The 23,530-nt window shown below is 40.5% G+C and overlaps 2 protein-coding genes across 3 annotated transcripts in view; both read left to right on the forward strand.

Moving 5' to 3' along the window:
- The window catches only part of pdcd6ip (programmed cell death 6 interacting protein), a 266,698-nt gene extending 265,911 nt beyond the window's left edge, over window positions 1–787 (forward strand). For both annotated transcript variants that reach the window (XM_028817538.2, XM_028817539.2), the window contains exon 18: window positions 169–787. In XM_028817538.2, coding sequence (XP_028673371.1) covers window positions 169–328 — 160 coding nt within the window. In that variant the 3' untranslated portion in view covers window positions 329–787. The remainder of the gene's footprint in view (window positions 1–168) is intronic.
- Window positions 1–23,530, forward strand: part of arpp21 (cAMP-regulated phosphoprotein, 21) — a 511,143-nt gene that overhangs the window by 108,789 nt on the left and 378,824 nt on the right. The window lies entirely within an intron of this gene.

Below are 23,530 nucleotides of genomic sequence, written 5' to 3' on the forward strand. Positions count from 1 at the left end.
CATGCCATCTGTGATACTGAGACTGCTCTATATGATATTTTTCATAGAGTCCATACTGGTTTTGCATTTAATCTTGTAAAGCTTACATTTTGGTGAGCTTTCATTTGACAACTATAGTCTGAGTATTATGTTACATTTATTTTACATTTTTTTTTGTTCTCCCCTTAGGTTCTATTCGATGCCTATGCCCTACAGCGCATATCCATATGGTCAGTACCACATGCCCTTTATGTACCAACCTTCTGCTCAACCATCATACCCTGGCAATCCGCCAGCCCAGCCTTCTGGATACCCATACCCTCAACAGCCTTTTTACCCCCAGCAGTGAGATGTGTCCTTTTCTTTAAAGCTGTGTGGTTACTCTTCTTACTCTGCTGAAGGCACTTTGCCATGTTCTAGATAGCAGAGCTGATACTCAAACACTAGTTTCCACATTTTCTTCTCCATTGGCTGCCTGTAAGTAACTAATTCTGAAAGTGATTTCTGGCACACTTTATTGACTGCTCCTGCTGCTGCCTGTTAAAACTTCTTTAAACAACTTCTTTAAACAGCACAGAGTTACTCTAATACTCTGCTCTTCTAGAATTGATAAAAAGTATATTTTTCTTTTCTGTAGACAATTTAATAATTATAAAAATCAATTGAGGTTAAGGTTGCATATAAATTTACAGGGTATCTTAAGTACAGCATGTCACTAAAGAGCAAATGTATCCTCCCTGCCTTTGCAGACCATTTTGATCACTTATAAACTTGTATTAATTCCTTGTATAAATCATATGAGAAAGTATACTGGTGACTGGTCTTTTTATTTCTCTGTGAGTGTCCTTACTTTAATAACCTGTATATTATCATTTAGTGCAATCCATTTTGCACAAGAGCACGAGGTTTCTGGCTGTAAATGGAAACATATTTCCACTCTGCGTTGCTGACAAGCACAACCTCATTTAAAGCAATGCTGCTGCTAGGTTTATGTGAAGGCGTGCTTTGTACTCCTGTCAGAAATAATTGTAGTATTTCTGCTAGAGAGGAAAAAAAAATCTTCTGTTCAAGTAAACTGTACATAAGCTTAACTAGCTGCATCATTCCACTATGTTAAAAGCTCAATTCACATTCAGTCGGTTTTGTACATTGCTGCAGCAAGCAACAAAGCAGAGAATGAAGTGCGTAAACCGGTCCAGTGGGGAGGGGCTAATGAGGGCCTGTCAGCAAGAGAGAATTGTAGCATTTACATAGAGAAGTGCCAGGTAAAAGCCATAAGGCATGCAGTGATGTTGTTAAGGTCTCAGTATTGGAAGTGATGTTCTTGTGTTCTTGCTTTCTGTTTTGTTCTTTTAGGATTCTTATAGCATTAAAGTCAAATGATGTAACAAATTTATTTGTATTCAACTGTTGAAAGGTTGTAGTTTAATATATTTGCAGTAGGGCTCCTTATAGCAAAATTGGTGTCCACTATACTGCCCAATTTTGTAATTATGTTTCTGGAGTCAGTCTCACAACCAGTTGTTTACATTGTTGTTTCCAGGGTGTAGCTTCCATGGTGCCCTTGACACATTTAACTTCACTGAAGTGTTTGTAAATATCTTAGATTCTATAAAAAGGTTTAAGAAAAGTTTCATGTTTAGTATCCTTAGTATTTTCTGTTTTTGGGGTCTTTCAAATGGCAACAGTGCAAACAAATTACGATGACGCTCTTGTCTTTCAATGGTTATGACAAATGAGTAATATATTGATTGTTGCCCCAAGAAGACTATTGATAGCAATAAAGCGAGAATATATTTTGATGCCATCAATGGAGCAGTCTCACCCTCTTTGTCAACCCTGCATTTGGAGAGCCGTGTCCTTTCTTGGTGGTAGTTGGATATAGAAATCTCCTGAGACTGGTGGCTGGTGACTTTTTAGTTTGCATTCTCCCAGTATTAAATTGCTATTTCCCAATTTCTATAATACATGATTTATTAGATTATTAGTTTATTAGATCGTCAGCAGGTTTGTCTTTTTGTCACTTGTTACTTAACATATTTTTCACTGCACAGACACCATTGTTTTCTGGAAATCTTCTCTTTTTATACATCATTTTTATATTCCTCTTGGTACAGCGCCAAGTATTATATGCAAGGATGTGTCGAAAATGTCCACAAAGAAATCTTGCAAGTCTTACAAATGTTGCAGTCCACAGTGGTTTGAAGAAAGATGGCCTAAGCTGGCTACACTGGTTTGTCTGTGTTTGTGTGCAAGGGACAGAGGCTGAGATGTGAGTGAGTTTGGGCATTACCATTCTATTAGTAACAGGCCACTCCAAGACTGACTGCAACCTTCATTAAGATGTGAATGCATCTGTTCATTGTTTAACCTATTTTATACAGCTTAGTATAATTCAGGGTCATGAGTCTATCTTGGCAGTAGCATGAGAGCAGTAAAAAACAACTCAGGATATAATATTCTATCATGTTGCATGATCTTGAACACATTTGCACTTGGCTAATTTATATGCCAGTTCTTTGGTATGTGAAAGAATTAATAGTTTCTTGGGGAAGTCCTAAAGGAATTGAAGGGAACATTTTATACAGAGTGCTCAAATTGGGATTTGAACTTCATAGTCTGGGTCTCTGAGGTAACACATTTAAACACTGTACCACCATACAACCCGTTATGGCTTAAATTAATGGAAATTAAAAGCCACAAGATAAGTATGGGTAATCCTTTAAAAGGACTAAAGTTGGTTAGGGGTTCTGGGGCTCATAAAAATGTAGAATGAAAGAAGGATGGTATACTGGACAAAGGCTTAATTAGTTGTTTCACACAGTGCTGATGGTGAAGGGTTTAGCAAATAGGAGTGTAGAGGAGACTTAAATTGTTAATGTGCCTCAAAATGTTTATCAAAGGAATGATAAGCTGTAAAAGTTAGATAAAGGAATATAATATCAAAAATATATTAAAGTGAGTGGCATAATTTATTTCTAAGTTATTACAGATAGCTGCCTAAAATCTTCTTAAAAAGATTTTTTATCAGAGGATGTATTTAATTTAATATACAATAGGTGCCTTTAGAGTGTGATTTGGCTTCTATGATCATCCATTAGAGGGCAGGCTTGTTACACACAGTGCAGTAAGCAGCACAGATTTCACTCAGAAGGAAAGAGCTGACAATGCAGCAAAAACACAATGAATATTGTGCTTTGTGGAATCTTTGTTTAGTAGTTTATGGTTGCTTTTGGGTGTTCAGCCCTGTGCAAGATCTAGGCCCCAGAAAGTGCTATTATCAAATGGTAGATCCTCTGTTGTGATGGCAGGACCAATTCAGAACTGGCAGTTTCACCTCTTCCAGACCACAACAGATCTGCTATGGTTCTTTTTCCTCCATTTCACATAACCCCACCCAGATATGTGGATTTCAAAATCTTGTTCTTTGATTACTCTTTTCTTCTTATGAACATCACAACAGTGGTTGTGGAATGAAGACTTTAGGATTCAATGCCTCATTTTACATGTTTTGTTGTTATGGTACTGTGTTACTACAGATCTTCAGTATTTTCATTCTGCTGAACAATATAAAAAGAAAAACATTGAAATGTTTTTGCAGTCAGGAAACAAGAAGGATGGCAATGATACTGTCTTTTTTAGTCTCTAGTGGTATGTTCTTCTGATATACTGTGATTTGACAGCTGGAACTGCCAGTCAAAACACTTAAAATAATGTTGGGCATGCATTGGTTGTAGTTAAGAAGAAAGCTTTCTATGGTCAGTAATTAGATTCTAGCCTGCTAGTGATCATGAAGGTTTTTGGGGAGTAATTTTTAGTAATGATCAAGGGGATGGCATGTTTTTAACTGTTGGTGATATCAAGAAGAGACATTTGGCAACATCAGGTTAATTTCAAGTCCTATTAGTTATTGATGGAGATTTTAAAAAAGCCTTGCACAAAGCCTTTCTTTGCATATCCTGACTACTGTTCTCTGCCATGCTAATACTATTTTGACGTAAGTGATTGGAATGTCATTATTATACTCACTGCAGTGGTAATGTTGGGATGTAAAGGCCACTATAAAGGTGTAGCAATATCCCTAAAAAGATGTAGGCAGCTGTCATTTACTGATTTGTACCCAGTTTGAGAGCAGCACGCTGTCTCCCTGCATCATGCTGTGGTGACCTATGAGCCAACTACACATGGTGTGAGAGATACTCCAGGCCTAAATCCGGCCATAATTGACCAAATTTGCTGTTGTCTTGTACATGGTTGTATCATTATATGCAGTTATTAGTATCTGCCCCAGATACCATTCCTAAGGCAGCACTCTAGTTAAAGGTGTAAGAAGACACTTTATTAAGAACAGAACTTAAAAAGTGCACTGATAGCAGAAGTCAAAAGGAAGTTGCATTCTTTATACAGTGGTTGCTCATAGCAGTAAAAGAATAGCTGAGACAATATGCCTGGGGATAATCTGATGCTGGGCAAGATGTAGGATTTGAATAATAGCCTATTTGTGCTTACATTGAATTTATGATACCTTTCCTTATATGTCCTTATCAGAAGCTCAACATGTGGTTATGTTTTGCCCACTTGGTGTCTGTGTTTACAACTTGTTACCTTCTCCCACCCTTACTGATGGATGACCTGTGCTCAGTGAACACAGCCCATGTATCATACTGCACTGCTCCACCTCATCAGTCTTGCTTTGTTCCCCAAAAGGTAAAGTTTATGCAGAACGATTTTTGACTGTTTCTTGACATTCCTTCTTTTAAAACACATATTTACTTTATTAATAAAGCCATCTGTGCCTAATTAAAGAGGCGGTGTTTTAATTCCTAGGCTGCTTATTACCTTTGACAGTTGCTTAGGAACCTGCTAATCTGCTAAGGCCTTGTGGAGAAGTAGACTATTTGTGAATGCACCCAGCTTGCTCCTGTGTACCCTCTTTTAAGGCTCTTTTCTACTGCTAGTTGTCCTCGCTGGTGGTGACTCTTCTAAAACCTGTGCTACAAAGAACTATTGCCACAAAACTGTTTTTGTATGTTGTCATCATTAATCTTTTTATGGCTTTGAAGCAGCAGTTTGTTTCTCTTAATGGACCTGTCATCTTCTGAAACATCACCTTCTTTATTTCCATATGGCATAGAGATGCATTGTAGTTGAAGAAGTTGTCTCATTATTCCTTTGGTGCATGGAGTCTGTGCTGCTAGAGCCACTAGATGAGAAGAGAGTGCAGCACTGATTCACACTGTCTGTTGTACTGATTTCTGCTCTTCAAGGTTAGAAGATGCTATGTTGGTGCATGTCAAATGATTCCAAAAACTTGTACATCAGTTCCCATAGTCCATTTTGTGGCAATGTCATATTCTGTCCTAAAAGATCTTACTGCTAAGGCAACCATCTTATGTCCATGAGGTGTTGGTGTAGTCTGTGGTGTCCTGCAGGTTCTTGCATTGTTCCCCCATGATAGTTTTGTCTGGACACGCAGCCTTCTTTAGGGAAACCCCAGCAGTAAAACACCTGTTGAAATATTCCCTACTCCTGTATCTGCTTCTGCATTCCTGCTGAATTCTGTGAAAGAACCCCTTCTTCCTGAAGGACCAAAAACACTTCATAGTCACTATTTCATAAGCTGTTCCTTAACTGACACTTGTTTTTTCCTTTGATGAGTACTGTCTGTTTATAACCCCAATTCCAAAAAAGTTGGAACACTGTGTAAAATGCAAATAAACAGAGAATGCAATGATTTGCAAATTTCATAAACCCTTATTTTATTCACAATAGAACATAGAAAACATCAAATGTTGAAAGTGAAACATTTTATTATTTCATAAATAATGTTAGCTCAGTTTGAATTTGATAGCAGCAACACATCTCAAAGAAGTAGGGATGGTGCAACAAAGGCTGCAAAAGTAAGTAGTGGTAAAAACAAACAGCTGGAGCAACATTTTGCAACTAATTGAGTTAATTTGCAACAGGTCAGTAACATGATTGGGTATAAAAGGAGCATCTTAGAGATGCAGAAGCTCACCAATCTGTAGAAAACTGGATCTACAAATTGTGGAAATTACAAAGACTTCAAATATCTCATAATCTACAGCACGTAATATCATCAAAAGATTCTGAAATCTGGAGAATTGTCTGCGCAAGGGACAAGATTGAACATCAATATTGGATGCCCGTGATGTTCGGGCCCTCGGGCAGCACAGCATTAAAAACAGGCCTGATTCTGTCATGGAAATTACTGCATCGGCTCAGGAACACTTCCAGAAATTATCGACTGTGAACACAGTTTACCGTGGCATCCACAAATCCAAGTTAAAGCTTGATCATGCAGAGAAGAAGCCATATGTGAACATAATGCAGAAAAGCCGCCATCTTCTCTGGGCCAAAATTAATTTAAATTGGACTGAGGCAATATGGAAAACTGTTCTGTGGTCAGATGAATCAAAATTTGAAATTCTTTTTGGAAAACATGGACCCTGTGTTCTCTGGACAAAAGAGGAGAGGGACCTTCTGGCTGGTCATCAGTGCTCAGTTCAAAAGCCTGCGTCTCTATTGGTATGGGAATGAATTAGTGCATGTGGAACTGGCAGTTTGCACATCTGGAAAGGCACCATCATTGCTGAAAGGTATATACAGGTTTTAGAGCAACATATGCTCCCATCCAGGTGATCTCTTTTTCAAGGAAGGCCTTGCAGATTTCAGCAAGACAATGCTAAACGGTATACTGCGTCTATTACAACAGCCTGGCTTCATAGTGGAAGAGTCCAGGTGCTGAAATGGTCTGCCTGCAGTCCAGACCTTTTACAAATATAAGCATTTGGCGTATCAAGAAATGAAAAATATGACAAAGAAGACTTAGGGCTGTTGAGCAGCTAGAATCCCATATCAGACAAGAATGGGATAACATTCCTCTGTGAAAAGTCCAGCAACTGGTCTCCTCAGTTTTCAGACACTTGCATACTGTTTTTAAAAGAAGAGGGGATGCTATACAGTGGTAAACATGGCCATGACCCAACTTTTTTGAGATGTGTTGCTGCCGTCAAATTCAAAATGACCTTATTCTTAAAATTGTACATTTTCTCAATTTAAACATTTGATATGTTTTCTTTGTTTCATTGTGAATAAAATATGGGTTTATGAAATTTGCAAATCATTGCATTCTGTTTTTATTTACATTTTACACAGTGTCCCAACTTTTTTGGAATTGGGGTTATCAATGATGATGTCATGTAAAATGGGATGCCTGACAGGATTATTAGAGCTCAGACATTTTTTTACAGTTATTACAGTATTTCTGGGAGCTGAGGCATGCTCTATGTCGGTCTTCTGATTCTTATGCCCCTTGGACATCTACTGTACATTGTCATTACAGTGTTACTTGTAAATTGTTCAAGAGCTTCGGCTGGAAGAGGCCTAATAGAGCATATTGACTATTAACACCAGTGATGCCACAACCATGCCCAACCACAGTACGGCTGCACTGTGGCACTACAAACATTCTCGTTTACAGCATACACCCATCCTAAAGGTATAGACCTATTAAATGCCATGGTATTTCATTAGGATAAGCAGGTTTGTTAGCAGATTGGAACATGTCTGTCTTCTTTGTAATATCCAAGACACTGAGTTAGGAGGAGTGTGTGTCCTTTTGGCACACATTTGTCTAGATTAGAACTCAAATCTTGATTTCACTGCAGTTTTTTCTCTGTCTCATGCTGGCAGATGAAAAGCATGACACCATCTTACTCCTTGTGCACAGGCCTTTTGATCTTTTTAGCTACTTCATACGCAAGGGAATGAAAATGCTAAGATTTTCAAAGGAATTAGAATTTACTTGATGGAATAAAAGTAATGTATTACTACATTTGCATAAGTAATTGAATTTGAAACTGAATAATGTATGCGTCAGGCGGCTGGCAGCACGGGACTCATGAAAACGGAAGTTGGTGGAGCCAATCACAGAACCTCAAACTGGGAGGCCTCTGGAAGTGCAGGATGGCATCATCCTAGATTAGCAGAGAATGTGGTCATCTATAAGACGTTGTAGAATTTGAAACACTATGAGAAACTAAGCAAGTTGAAATTTTAAAACCTGAAAGTGCCTAAAACTTGTCATATATAGAAGTCAGGTGATCCTACACCAGGATGCTTTTTCTAGCCACTCAATATCATTCTGGAGTTGAATATACTGTACACCTTGTGTTAAGGTTAATAGCTTAAAACTTGTGAGCCGGGGTATTGGCACCTGCAGTGGTTTAAATGCAGCTCTTGGCATGGTGAAAGTTCTGGGTAAGGTCTCTGTCTGATCTTCATGTGGCAACTGCTTGGGATCCTACATCAAAGCTTTCATCAGTAAAGTAGAATCCTCCTGGTGATGAATGCTTTTAGAGCACAACAAATCCAGACAAATAAGAGGAAACCATTCAGTCCATCAAGCTTGTATGTTAATGTAATAGCTAATTTATCCCAATATCTCATCCAGATACTTTCTAAAGGTGATCAAGATTTTTGCTTCAACTACATGACTTTGTACAGGGTGGTCCAGATCTAATTATGCAACTGTTCGACTGACAACCGTCACCCCGCCATTTTGGAATGCAGGCAGGTGCTGCCATCTATCAGCAAAAAAAAGAATTTTAAGCGAAATCTCTATGTGCAGGGCAGGTGCTGTGAATTCTCTATGTAATAAACTTAGTTATAGCATAATGAAAATTGCATAATTAGATCTGGACCACCCTATACTTTGTTCCGGATTCCTACAACTCTACGTAAAAAAAAAAGTGCTTTCTGGTTTCAGTCCTAACTGCACTTTCACTTAATTTCCACTGGTGTCCACAAGTACATGATTCACCTTTAAACTGAAAGAATTTTTCTGGGTCTACTTTGTCAATTAGGTCCCCAAACACAGCCTCCTCTGCTCAAGACTAAACGGGTTTATTCTCTGAAACTTTTAGAATACAGCATGTCTTTAAGTCCTGGGATGTACTTGTTTGCTCTCCTTTGCACAGCTTCAAGTGCTGATATATCTGTCTTGTACACTGGTGAATAGAACTGCACACAATACTCTAGATGTAGTCTCACTAGTGCCTTATATAGTCTGAACACAATGTCCCTTAGGTTATATTATGAAAAGTTAAATATAAATTAACATTTTATTTATCTTTTTAAAGGCTTCTTCACATTGGATGATGAAAATGTTCTATCAATATAAACTGCTAAATCCTTTTTAGCGGTTACTTCCTGTAAGACAGTGCCTCCCATCTTGTATTTATAATTGGTTTTCTTTTTGCCCACGTGTTTGCCACTTTGTACTTTTCTGCAGTAAATTGTGTTTCACAAGTGTTCGCCATATTTTTTGAATTGTTCTGCTGTCTCATCAGTATTTAATGTTCCTACAATTTTAGTATCATTTGCGAGTTTCACAAGTTTATGAATTACACCAGAATCAATGTAATTCATACTTTTTTCCTGATTTATAACAGTCCAAGAATAAAGGGGCTTCTGTGATGACCTCACTCCAAATGGAGCGTTCTCCTCTTATCTGCACTGTTTGTCTCTGGTCAGTTATCCAACTTAAGACCCGTCATTGAAGGTTGCCTCTGATGGCTACAGCTTCTAGTTTTAGAATTAATCTTCAGTGTGTGACTGAGTTGAAGAATTTTCAAAATCTTTATATATAATATGCAACCATGACTGTCTGTTTAGGATTTTAAATCACCTGTAGCTCACAAACCGTTTCACCTATTGACCTGAAATTTGGTACACACATACTACGTGACGTCTACTATCTGCTTTCAGGGGGATGATTGACCTACAAGATTATTCCTCTTTTTATTTTTATTTTATTGTAGAATCAACTCTCGGCAGAGGCCAGCCGGGCCATTCTCATCCCTACCACCTTCGCCATTACTTCCCCTACCTCTTCATATCTTAAGTCTTCAATCTGACTCAAGAATGATTTAAGTGCCAGCTTAAGTGAAAAATTAAGGAAAACATACTAAGTAATTGCAACACAAACACTGACTTAATCAGTTTTAACGTGAAAAGATGCAGACGAAAGAAGAGAAGAAATGGGCTGCTAGGGTGGAGAAAAGAAGAGCTGCTCAGGAAGCAGCAAGTGCATCAACCTCTGAGCAAACGAATGCTAAACGAACAGAGAAAGAGGATGAATGCTCAAGTCAAGTGTATTCACTGCACGTTATCGTGTAGTACGCTGTTACTGGTTCTAAATAAATTGTATGTTTTGCTTTTGTCAACTATTGCAGTTGCATCTTCAGAGAAATCGATCTTCCTCTCATAAATTCATGCTTGGTGTTATTTAGTATGTTGTTTTTATATAAGGAACTTTTCCAATATATTTCTTATTATAGTTTCTGTACTTTTTCATGGTACAGAAGTAAGACTTGATGGTCTGTAGTCACCAGGGCCCAATTTGTCTGCCTTTTGAACAGAAGGGAGTCACATTTGCCACTTTCCAGTATCTAGTATGTCTCATTTCTCAAGTGACTCCTCATACAGTGCATCCGGAAAGTATTCACAGCGCATCACTTTTTCCACATTTTGTTATGTTACAGCCTTATTCCAAAATGGATTCAATTCATTTTTTTCCTCAGAATTCTACACACAACACCCCATAATGACAACGTGAAAAAAAGTTTACTTGAGGTTTTTGCAAATTTATTAAAAATAAAAAAACTGAGAAATCACATGTACATAAGTATTCACAGCCTTTGCTCAATACTTTGTCGATGCACCTTTGGCAGCAATTACAGCCTCAAGTCTTTTTGAATATGATGCCACAAGCTTGGCACACCTATCCTTGGCCAGTTTCGCCCATTCCTCTTTGCAGCACCTCTCAAGCTCCATCCGGTTGGATGGGAAGCGTCGGTGCACAGCCATTTTAAGATCTCTCCAGAGATGTTCAATCGGATTCAAGTCTGGGCTCTGGCTGGACCACTCAAGGACATTCACAGAGTTGTCCTGAAGCCACTCCTTTGATATCTTGGCTGTGTGCTTAGGGTCGTTGTCCTGCTGAAAGATGAACCGTCGCCCCTGTCTGAGGTCAAGTGCGCTCTGGAGCAGGTTTTCATGCAGGATCTCTCTGTACGTTGCTGCAGTCATCTTTCCCTTTATCCTGACTAGTCTCCCAGTTCCTGCTGCTGAAAAACATCCCCACAGCATGATGCTGCCACCACCATGCTTCACTGTAGGGATGGTATTGGCCTGGTGATGAGTGGTGCCTGGTTTCCTCCAAAGTGACGCCTGGCATTCACACCAAAGAGTTCAATCTTTGTCTCATCAGACCAGAGAATTTTCTTTTTCATGGTCTGAGAGTCCTTCAGGTGCCTGTTGGCAAACTCCAGGCGGGCTGCCATGTGCCTTTTACTAAGGAGTGGCTTCCGTCTGGCCACTCTACCATACAGGCCTGATTGGTGGATTGCTGCAGAGATGGTTGTCCTTCTGGAAGGTTCTCCTCTGTCCACAGAGGACCTCTGGAGCACTGACAGAGTGACCATCGGGTTCTTGGTCACCTCCCTGACTAAGACCCTTCTCCCCCGATCGCTCAGTTTAGATGGCACGCCAGCTCTAGGAAGAGTCCTGGTGGTTTCGAACTTCTTCCACTTACGGATGATGGAGGCCACTGTGCTCATTGGGACCTTCAAAGCAGCAGAAATTTTTCTGTAACCTTCCGCAGATTTGTGCCTCGAGACAATCCTGTCTCGGAGGTCTACAGACAATTCCTTTGACTTCATGCTTGGTTTGTGCTCTGACATGAACTGTCAACTGTGGGACCTTATATAGACAGGTGTGTGCCTTTCCAAATCATGTCCGATCAACTGAATCTACCACAGGTGGACTCCAATTAAGCTGCAGAAACATCTCAAAAATGATCAGGGGAAACAGGATGCACCTGAGCTCAATTTCGAGCTTCATGACAAAGGCTGTGAATACTTATGTACATGTGCTTTCTCAATTTTTTTATTTTTAATAAATTTGCAAAAATCTCAAGTAAACTTTTTTCACGTTGTCATTATGGGGTGTTGTGTGTAGAATTCTGAGGAAAAAAATGAATTGAATCCTTTTTGGAATAAGGCTGTAACATAACAAAATGTGGAAAAAGTGATGCACTGTGAATACTTTCCGGATGCACTGTATATGCCTAAAAAGAGTTAATAAATGATGTCTTCCATTTTTTTTTCAATACAAAAAAAAATTCCATCAGGTCCAGGGGTTGTATTGGTCTTAAGCATAATGAGGGCTTGAAGCACATCTGACTCTGTTTTTAAATCTATAAAGTTGTTTGTACTTCAGTTAATTTGTTTCCTCTTTTACAAATACTTTGATGAAATACTTGTTCAGTTCATTTACCATTTCCTTCTCATTTACCAATGATTACGCTTTGTGTATCCCTGAGGTTTCCTAAATTTTTCTGTCACTGCCCAGTAGCATGGACCAGCTGATCAGCTCCTAAATGGTTATTTGAATCTCCGTAGAACTTGACTGACCGATTGTCTCATTGTGGATGTGTATGTGAATGTGCTAACTGGTGCTTTACATGCTTTGAGCAACATAAAAATGAGAAGCTGACTTTACTGGTATTGCTTATGTTATTGATAAGGCACTTGATGTTCTTCTAGCTTCCATGTGAAATCTGCCCCTTATTCCTAGCTTATTATTTGCTGATCGTGTTCTGTTTATCCTCCAGCACTTAGTGATCTTGAACTTCATCTGTTTCATTGTGTTGTAGTAATAGCCAATGTTGTCCAGAGCCAATGGTGTCTCATAACTGAACCACTTTAATGTCACAAACCTCTCAGTCACCTGGGTGGTCACAGCCTTCAAGGGGCAAAGAAGCAAGTTCATGGAGTCTGGTATCTCTGGGGCGTGGAGCCCCCAGGTTTGGGCTCCACTTACCTGGAGTTGACTTAATGTACAGTAGTTATTATTTGAGTCAGATAACCCTCCCACAATGCTAATCATAACCAAAGTGTAACGGGGAGGAGCTCTAGAGGACTGCAGTTAGACTCTACTGCTGCCCATTGTAGTCAGCTACTTGGAGCTCCAGGTTGGAGGCACCAGGCTACAGATATTAGGTATTTGACGCATCTTCTAACAAAATGCATCGCCCTCTATAGACTCCTCCGGGTTGTTGCAGCTGCAGTCTTAGCAACTGACGGGTAGTGAAGTACAGCGAGCGCTTCAACCAATCGGCTCCGTTATTAGACGCGCACGGCACTTCACTGTCAAGCGTTATTAAAGACGAAATGATGATAAATGAAAGTCAATTGACCCGATTCACTTGGAGTCGCAATCCATCGGCGGCATTTAGACGTTAGTTTAGTTTCTTAATTTAAAAAGACCCTGTGGACAAGAAAACAGCATCTCCAGGATCTGAAAGCGGGTAATCAACTGCACTACTCCTCGACCATATCAGAGGAGCTGGTGTCAGCTAAGGAGGAGTAGGCAAGCCTCGGTGAGACCATCACACCCTTTGACTCTTATGAGCGTTTCGGCGCGTCCAGTGCGACGCGATCGCCCGGGCATGGATTGGAGACAGTTGCGCGATGCCCTCTGCTCTGGTTTCTCTGCTCCTTCATAGGGTAGCTAGCTTGTAGAGTATTTATGGAACTGCGCCGTTCTTTTTCTTGCAATTTAAAAAAATAATAAAAATAAAAAATAACTCGTCTCCCACACAAAATTCAATTGTCGCTGCCATGGAAACCAATCACACAAGTACCAAGACAATAGCGCCGAGCGTTTTGCTTTTAACCTATTTAGTAAACACAAGCTGCTGGCTGAAATCAAATCATTACCTTACATAAGAGCGGCGTGTGGGTGCTTAGAGTTGGCTCAGTGACGAGGACCCCAGCACAATGGAACAACGAAACAGTGGGCTCCTCGCATGTCCGGTTGTAAAATCATCAAAAGTATGATCACAATTGCTTTAATTACATATAGCGCGTTTTCAGCAAATATAATCACGAAGTACTACAAAACACAAGGTAGGTTGTCGGAATAAAAGGGGCAAAATGTCCGTGCACGTTGTCAGCATATAAAAGTGACTTTCTCGTTCCAAATAGGATACTGACGGTTTTGTCCATTTATACCCAGTACAGCGAAGCACGACGCCTGGGAGGGGACCGCGATGAAAAGCAGTCAAGCTCAAACTGAGAATTTGAATGTGAACTTTGCGCACACGCTTTCTTTTACACCGTGCTCTGAGGACATTGTTTTATATTTTTTCACGATATGCACCGCTTTTTTTTTTTCAATAAATGTACCTTTCTTGCCCCACAATCCTAACGCGATGATTCAACCACGAAAAGGGTATGTTGAGGAATGGTGCTGACATTGAGACATGAGCTGCGTAGAGCTGGTCCGAAAAAGGCTTTATTATTAGGAAACGAAAGGGGATAAAATGGAAGTGTAAAAATAGTAGAAAAAGAGATAGTGGGTGGAGGTTTTCACGCGAAACCCCCTCACGATTGCTTCATTTTTTGCGCTTCACTGTACATATAGTGTGAATGGCGCTATATTAAGCCCGGAAAAGCGACCAGAAACACAATGTTTGCTGGTGAGAATTGTGGGTAGACTCTATGTCTCTGTGTATGCCATCTGTCCGCGAGCCTCTGCCTGGCACTCATTAGATGCCGATAAGAATTTTTCATCTTTCTCGCCTGCCAGCGAGCTGCATACCATTAGCACCTGTAGCTGCGAGCTCACCGACATCACGCTGACGAGCCGAAATTGGGACGGGAAATGCAGAAGCAGGTGCCGAAAGTGTCAATTAGATGGTGTCCTTCGCGAACGTGATTCCCATCCAGGTCGGGATGCTTTCTTCATTATGTGATGTTGTTTTATCTTCCACCGGGGCCGGACAAGTCATCTTCGACATCAAGAGACTAATACCGCGGCACACGATTAGACATTTTTCAGCCTCATTACACCACCCTCTAATTTAACATTTTCCTGAACCCGTGTTTTTATAATGCATTGAACGGCAGCCCATTTTAGCAGAATTAGATGCTAGGCATAAATCAACTGTAGCTCGAAATGGACACGAATGTTGCCGACGGAGCGGGCAAATAGCACAGGGCGAGGAGAAAAGAGAAAGGACGTTGTCCACTTGGCGGCGCTGTTTCACAATCACCCGACAAGTACTTATGGCCGGGAGTTACAGCCCCCGCTGGTTCTAACGCACAGCTCCACCCGTTTGCGCAGGATGGCATTTGAAAAGCGTCATGGCCTCGGATTCTGTCCTGTGAATACCGACACCTTCATCTTATTGAATGACTGGTTAACAGGCTCGCAAGTACGCATAACTGGTCATATTTAGAAAAATCTCTGTTTCGTTCCTGCTAGCAGAATTCAGCTCCTAACATGGCACTCAGGCTGGACGTCCCTAAAGAGTTTAAGGGCTTCTCAGGAAGGAAGAAAGTTTTGTCAGCTTGATATGTTAAAGCTGGTAACACAGCTGCTGACAATGGCATTCGTCCAGACTTTACATTGCCTTTCGCGCCTACCTCTGACGTTTCTGGTATACCCAACTTAAAGCTGGGTATGCTCCTTTTTGGTCTGCCTGGCACTTAAGATGAGGTCCCTCTGGTATGTGTGGTACCCATTGATTGGCACTTCAATTGTGTTTGAAGCTGCTGGAGCAGAGGTGTGAGCCCCAATCTGCTGTGCCCAAGTTGAGGCAGAGACCCCAATGCAGACTGTTAACCCTTTCATTTACGACTGACTCAATGGCTAAATAAATCTACAGTTCCAACCGAGAAAAAATGTTTATAACTTTTAAAAAACAAACTTTTTGAAGAATAAAAAAATCAGTTGCAAAGTCAATATTAGAAGAAGACTAAAAATAAACGCAAGAGCGAGCGTAACATTTACTGATATCTCATTAAAATTCGCAACAGGTTCGATTCATATGTGAAAAAAGGCTCACTGATTAAAAAGTCCCACAAAGGGACGACTTCAGCAAATATTCACTGAAGAGCAGAGGAGAAGTGCAGTTAAAAAGAGATATTAGAAAAATGAAGAGGTAAAGTTCTCCTGCAGAGCCAGTGGTTCCATCTGAGTCCTTCAGTAGCACCAATGGTCAGGGGCTACAGATATTGTGGGCCTCTTCATCATCAGCCAGGTCATCTTCTTCAGGCACGCTATTCTTTTTCATCATTTAGGTGCATGATGAGCCACAGAATCACTCACAGTCTCAACTCTCATTGTCCCCATAGGCCACCCACTCCCCTTGTTGTTATCAGGTGCAAAACTGACAGTACTCCTCCTTATCATTATATTATTTTTTACTTATTTGTTGATGCCTTTATCCAAGGCAACTAACAACATTTGAAATATACATTTCTTTTTTTTGTTTGTTTGTTTTTTTCTATTGGCGCATAGTCTGGTGAAGTGACCTGCTTATGCTCTTGCTCCACAAACAACTATCCTCATTTATTTCTGACAATAATCTACAGGTACTAGATCTGCTTCAGTCTGGATTCCAGAAGGGTCACTCCAATGAGACTGCATTGCTTTCAGTCACAACTGTCCTTAGAGCTCCTCAAGCTGCTTCTCTCTCCTCTGTCCTTGTCCTTCATAACCTTTCATCATCTTTCGTACTGTTGACCTCACCCTGCTTATGTCTTCTTTTGATAAACTCAGAATTAGTGGATCTGCTTTGTACTGATTGAAGTCCTACATTTTGGACTGATCATTTTTGTGTCTCCTGGTTTAATTCCTTGTCTTCTCCTTAGACCCTTAACACATTTGTTCCTTAGACAATGTTCATTCTTCTCAGGCTTCTCCTACCACCTCTATTTGGATGATGCACAGATCTTCCTCACACTTCCCTCTTACAACCTATAATTTTCATCTTAGATCTCCAGCCATCTCTCTGCCATCCCATCATGGATGAATGCTCATTACATCAAAGTTATCACGTTATACTTAGATATTTTGTACTTACCCACTGATTCTCTTTTCTCAGATTTTTCTTTAAGTGTTGCTTTTGAAGATATCACCCTTTCACCATCAGTCATGGTCAGGAATCTTGTTGTGACTCAACTCCTTGCTTTCATTTATGGGACATGTATCTTCAATGATCCAGTTGTGTCATTTCATTTTTTTTTTTAATTCAGTGTATACCCAATTGTTAGAAGCCCTGAAAATCAGTCCATCTATTCATTTTCTACACTACATGTTAAGTTCAGGATTAAAGTTAATTTTTATTCTAGCAGTACTTGGCACAAAGCAGGAATCAACTGATACAGTGGAGCCTCGGTTCACGACCATAATTCGTTCCAAACATCTGGTCATAAACCGATTTGGTCGTGAACCGAAGCAATTTCCCCCATAGGATTGTATGTAAATACAATTAATCCGTTCCAGACCGTACGTACTGTATCTAAATATATTTTTTTAAAACTTTTTTAAGCACAAATATAGTTAATTACTCCATAGAATGCACAGTGTAATAGTAAACTAATGTAAAAACATTGAATAACACTGACACAAACACCCAGGCTCCCTGCTCAGCTGCACACGCAGGCTCTCTCTCTCTCAGCAGCACGTGAGCCCCCACAACCTCTCTCTGTAACAATGAAGCAGTTCGTGCTATAGCCTTGCAATCCGATCGCCGTATAAACACTTTTTAAATGAGTTTTAAGCAATGGGAAAAAAAGGAACATTTGAACAAATCCGAACTTTATTTAAAAGCCAACCAAGAAAGTAACATTACAGGAGTTCACGCCAATAGCATTACAACCCGATCGCTGTAAACACACTTTTTAAATGAGTTTTAAGCACAGGGGGAAAAATGAACATTTGAAAAAAGAGAAAAGTAACATTGCAACACTTCTCATAATTAAGTCTCAATAATTCTCACCACTATTCGCTTGCTCAGAAGCCATGGTTAACTGCAAAAGCACACGAAAAACTGTAGAGCACAAAGAGTTCACAGGTAAAGCACGCACGTCTGACTGAGAACAATGAACAGGAAGAGGCTGAACATGTGCTTAAATACAGTAATCGGCGCGTACGAACCGGAAGGGAAATGAAATAGAGCACATCGAAAGCACGCACGCACGGAGAACAATGCAACACGTGCGGCGCACAAACTGAAAGGGAAACTGGCTTGTTCGTATACCGAGTGTATGGTCGTGAACTGAGGCAAAAGTTTGTCAAACTTTTTGGTCGTAAACCGAGTTGTACGTGTACCGAGACGTTCGTGAACCGAGGTTCCACTGTACTTTGAAGTTAGGTGCATCATAAACCACAACCAATTTGAATAATCAGCCTTGTTGTTGTGATATCAGGCACAAAGAAACACAGAAACAGGGAGCAGATGTCAAAAAGCCACAGAAAAGCCCAAATTATCCCTTATTTCCAGTTTTGCATAACTAGACATCAAAACGAATTGAACCATATATGATGGTTTTCTCATCATTAGGTGGCCTTGCCTCCTGGGGCTCTACATACAAGAGCTAGGGCAGTTGAACATACAAGGCAAACTAATACAATGTAAATCTGATACAACATTAAACAATAAATAACACAGACAATATCAAACAAATACAACACAGACAGAACAAAACCAAAAATAGTTAATAACACAATATGAAAAATTGTGTTACTTAAATATCAATAATTGAGAGTTTAAATAAACAAGGTGAGGGCAACAACCCTGGCTGTGCCATAACATAGGTCCTCTTTCATTAGCAACTTCAACATCCTCCTGTTCATCAGCCAAGGCAGTGAGAACTAGGATCCTTCTTATCTTTAATTTCATTACCAGCCTTTTTCTCCCTATTCCTCATCAGGACAAGCACATCTATGACCATCTTCCTCCCCCTCCTCGTGTAAATGTGGCATCCTTTTCATCACTGGCAACTACTTACCCTTCATTGGTAGCTGTATAATAAGTCAAAGCAGCACTGACCAGCCTCATTCTCCTCCTCCTCCTCACCCTTATCATGCTTGTCCTCACCTTTTAAATTGTTGTTTTAAGGAGCATAATGAGTGACGGGTGTGCTGCCTCTCATGCCTCAGTCTTTCCATCATTGTCTTCATCATCAGTAGCACCCTCCTTATCATGTTCCACATTTTTGCCCTTAGTCTTGTATGTCTGTTCACTAAGTGTTGTAAAGTCGAATAATTTTGAGGTGACCCTCTCCTAAAACATAGATTAGTTTATTCCCACACTCAGATTCTTTGTTTTGTAGACCCACCCCTATGTCCTCCACCCCAGCACATCCTCTTATTCTTGCACTCACTTGTCTGAGAAGGACACACAGCCTGCAGCCACAATGTAGTTACACCTGGGACTACATCCTGACAGAGAGCTGAATGCTGCTACAATTCCTCTTCTCTGCTGGGGAGTGCCCTTATTATTCTTTAGAACCCAGTTGGCAAGACAGACAACAAGGCAAGCAAGATCAAACATTTTATTCACGTGACTTCAATTCAATTCAGTTTATTTGTGTATTGTGCTTTCACCAAGTACAGGCACACAGCGCTGTGACAAGTACACAGGTAGATACAAATGCAAGTTTTACAGATTACATAATGAGTACACATAAAGCCATAGACAGTTTAAACAGACAAGAAGCAAAGTGATTCAAAGCTTATTAACATACGTGGAAGCCCAATAATATCCACCCCTTGATGTATTGTTGAACCATTGCCTATGGCCTATGGGCAGTTGACAGCAAAGGAAAGGAAAAAAAAAACTTCAGTCTGCAGCATCCCCAGAAAAAATAAACCCCGACAGCTGGTTATAACAGAAAATCAAAGACAAAGTCAGACACGACTACGGTCCTGGAGACACTGGAGAACTGGTTACACAACTTCAACTGCACATTCTACAGAATATGTGCTGGGCCATCTAATCTGACAACTGAATATTATCATCAGGTGATACCACGGCTACCAGTGTCTCTGATGTCTTTCCATGTGCAGAACAGTGGTGCCAACTGGTTAGTAATGATTTATAATTATTATATTACAATTTTGTTCAAATGACAAACATTCACTCATTATTGATTTAACATTTTGTAATATGCCTGAAGTAGAAAAAAGCATAATTGTGTGACCATTACAACATACAGCCAGGTAGACAGCGCAGAGTTGTTGGCATTTAGGTGGATCTCATTTCTTGCATTTCTGCTGCATGTAGCTCATGGTTTAGGTCTTCTGGTCTTTATTCCTTTCTGTCTTCCTTCCTCCAGTCATAGCTGCAGACTTTTAAAGTGTGTCGGTAAACAAGATGAATACCCAGACTTGTACTCTGTTCAATCTCATTTTGACTGACCATATCAGCATTTGTTCATAAGGAGTGTATGTATAAATGCATCCAATCAGTCAACATTCCACATACATGCCTGTGTTCAATGGTTCAAGAGCCTAGGCGTGTAGACGAGGTATTAGGTATTATGATGTTCCAAGCCCTGAAGATCTAAAAATTAGCTTTATGTCTCCTTTGTGGTTTAGACAAGTTGCTACTGAAAAGATACAAAAGTAAAAAAAAAACAAAACAAAACTTATAATTCTTATCATGAACTATAGTCTATAAAACGTTTGCTACTTAACCATATTCTTTATAACAATTTATAATATACTAATGTGTTTTACTGATGCTGAAAATGCATATATACCAATCACCAACCTTGCTATTCTCACCTGCCATCTCTTTGACCTTTTTGTTGCTGTGTAGATGACTGGTTCTGCCAAATTCTGAAATGTGTAAACCCATGGCCACTCCATGTTTCTGAACTCTGTGTACTCTACTCAGGATCACAATAAATACAATGAAAGATGCCAACCTGAAGTTATCCAAGAGGTGTTCCTCCATGTTTGGCCCAGTTCACTGGCTTACTCCATTGCTATTTTGTTTTCTTCTCTAGTCTTTATCATTTTTACCTTGCTCATCATGTCATCACTGCTTTCAGTCCTGTGGCTGTTATTTCGGTTAACATTTTTCCGTTCTCATATCCATTTTAATATAACAGTCATGCTCTTCATCCTCATTCTTGTCGTCGTCCTTTTTCACAAATCTATGGTTGATGCCATCTTCATCATTTTGAACCCCTCTTCTAAATTATTGCTATTGCCCATTCACATCTTCTTCATTACCATAGCCTTGTCCTTCTACAGTTGTCCACTATCTGGACAGTCTTGGTCAGACTTCCTGTGCTTTCATGGCAGCTTTGCCAAATGAGCTTATAAATGGTAAACCTACAAGGAGAGGCAGTTTTGGGCTCCTCCCCTTTTAAGAGCCAGGAAGAGACCCCCTTAGTCCTGACATTGTCTTTGAGCTATCAGTTACGAGTCCCACCACACACCCTGCATGTATGCATAGTGGCCTGTCATTTGCTCTCTTTTCATGCCTTTGTTGTCTGCCCTCTCCTGGAGTGTGGCAGATGCTAACGGGGCTGATGATCTGAGAGCAGAGGTGTGAAACACTACTCCTGCTTGGCACACGGCATCCTCAGAACAGATGCAGCAGTGTCCAAGTGCTGATAAGATTAGGGCAGCTGTCATTTGCACTTTGAGTCCTGTGTCAGTGCCACGAGACTGTACCCACTTCACACCTCTGTCATCATCTGCAGGCAGTCTTTCGTTCGATCTTCCTGTACGTTAGTTTACAGAGAAGTACGACAAATTGTTTGAAGAAAGAAAAGGAAGCTCAAAATGAAGACTTGCATCAGCCTTTAGCAGTGGCAATGGGGAGGGCAACAGGCTGCCATCACTCTTCACTGGGAGCCAAGATGCCTTACGTTCATGCTCTTAGAAATTGCTGTTTTATGTTCTCAGAACTCTCTTCTGACTGGTTCCATGGTCTTAAGGAATTCTGTCTCCAGGATGCATATTCTTGTGCTCCTCAGGACTTATGCTATACTGTCACTCCACTTGAGTAAGCAGTGTATTCATCAGAATAGGAGGGCCAAGAAGAGAGGTGGAGAGGTCAAAAGCAGAGCTGGTGTAAAATCAGAAAGACTGTGCTTGTCAGGACTTCTTGGGATTCGAGGTGCCCAATTTATACATTATTTAGGTGGTTCAACTCTACTAAATTTCTATACCACAGGTAGCTAACCAGCAGTCTAGTAAAGCTATTCTTTTGTATATATCATCATCATCCTCATTGAAATGCAAATGATGCTGACCAAAGTAATGTGTGTGACCCTAGGTGACCAAGAATGCCCATCTTTGAGCAACAGATCTTGGGACAACGGAGACAGAAGGTTCTTCAATCCCAGTGGTAACTGCCACTTTATCAGTTATTTTGGGCTCTAGAATGTGTTTAACGTTTAGGGTATTGATCTGGCCCTTTAGATGGTAGGCCTTTGAACAATGCTCTCTGGCCACCCTGGATGTCTAGCCTTGATTCAGCTGAGAGTAGAGGACTTGTCTGAGAAGTTGACAGTCTGATCCATCCTGTAGCATCTTCAAGATTCACTGAAACAATGAGGACACTGTGGCATAGTGGCTCACTGCTAACCTCTGTTTGAACCAGATGCTTAATGGAGTGCATGCCAAAATGTATATGATCTGGAAATGTCACTGTGAAAGACACAAAATGATGAAATGTAATCAAAATGGAAAACTAAAGTCAGTTTTAAGTCTGCTAGAGCACAAGAGAAAAAATCCCCAGTCAGAAGATGTCATTAAGTGCCAAACAGATCTCAAACCCAGATGGGAAGTTGGCTTATTGTTGGGTCCAGCCAGTAAGTGGAGCAAGACTCAAACGCTCCAGGAATTGGAAGAGAAGTTGACACCACAGAATCTTTTCATTCAATGATTCCATTTATTGTTATTTAATAAGCCCTTATAGTAAATGCTTTGTTTGGCAAAGAGAATATGCCAAAGTGCTCTCTTACTTCAACATAAAAGGACCTAAACAAATTTCGGCTTGGTGTTACTTAGCAAGAGGTGACCACAAAATGCATGCCTGTTACAGCACAGCTTTAAAGTGTTCTGCTGAGCCACATGGTTGACTGCTGTTGTTTTGTCTGCATGACAACCAAGGCAAAGGCATAGTCATGGACATTATGGTGACAGCAGAGATGGGCAAAACATCCGGTGAAAAGTGATTAACAAAAGATTTATCTGCCCGATTTGATCCAAGAGCTTTGCTGGTCACTAGCAGCCCCTCTCCCTGCATGCAGACATCCCAGCTGGCACAGAAGTCATTGATTTGTCCTTCTGCCGTCCGACAAGCCCTGTGGACACGTTGCCCTTTTCTTGCAATTTCGCCACTAAAATGAGCCGCTATGGCTCAGACAAATTCGAACTGCGTGCTTCTCCGTTCCCAAAGGACCAAATTAATTTCCCAAGGCAGGGGCTGCTTCTCACGTCCCGGGCTGCAAACGAGAAAGACAACAGGCGAATTAATGAAGAGGATGAGACTTACAGGGAGGAGAATTTGACTTTTAAAGTAGCCGGGGGGTAATCCCTGGTGAAAAGCGGCCGCATCGAAAGTGCAATAAATTAGGAGCCATAATTGCCTGATGTAAATCTCATCAAAAGTGCAGATTGCCGAGCTGTGGCGAGTAGGCCGCAG

The sequence above is a fragment of the Erpetoichthys calabaricus genome, chromosome 13 (assembly GCF_900747795.2).
Source record: "Erpetoichthys calabaricus chromosome 13, fErpCal1.3, whole genome shotgun sequence".
NCBI classification, from domain to species: domain Eukaryota; kingdom Metazoa; phylum Chordata; class Cladistia; order Polypteriformes; family Polypteridae; genus Erpetoichthys; species Erpetoichthys calabaricus.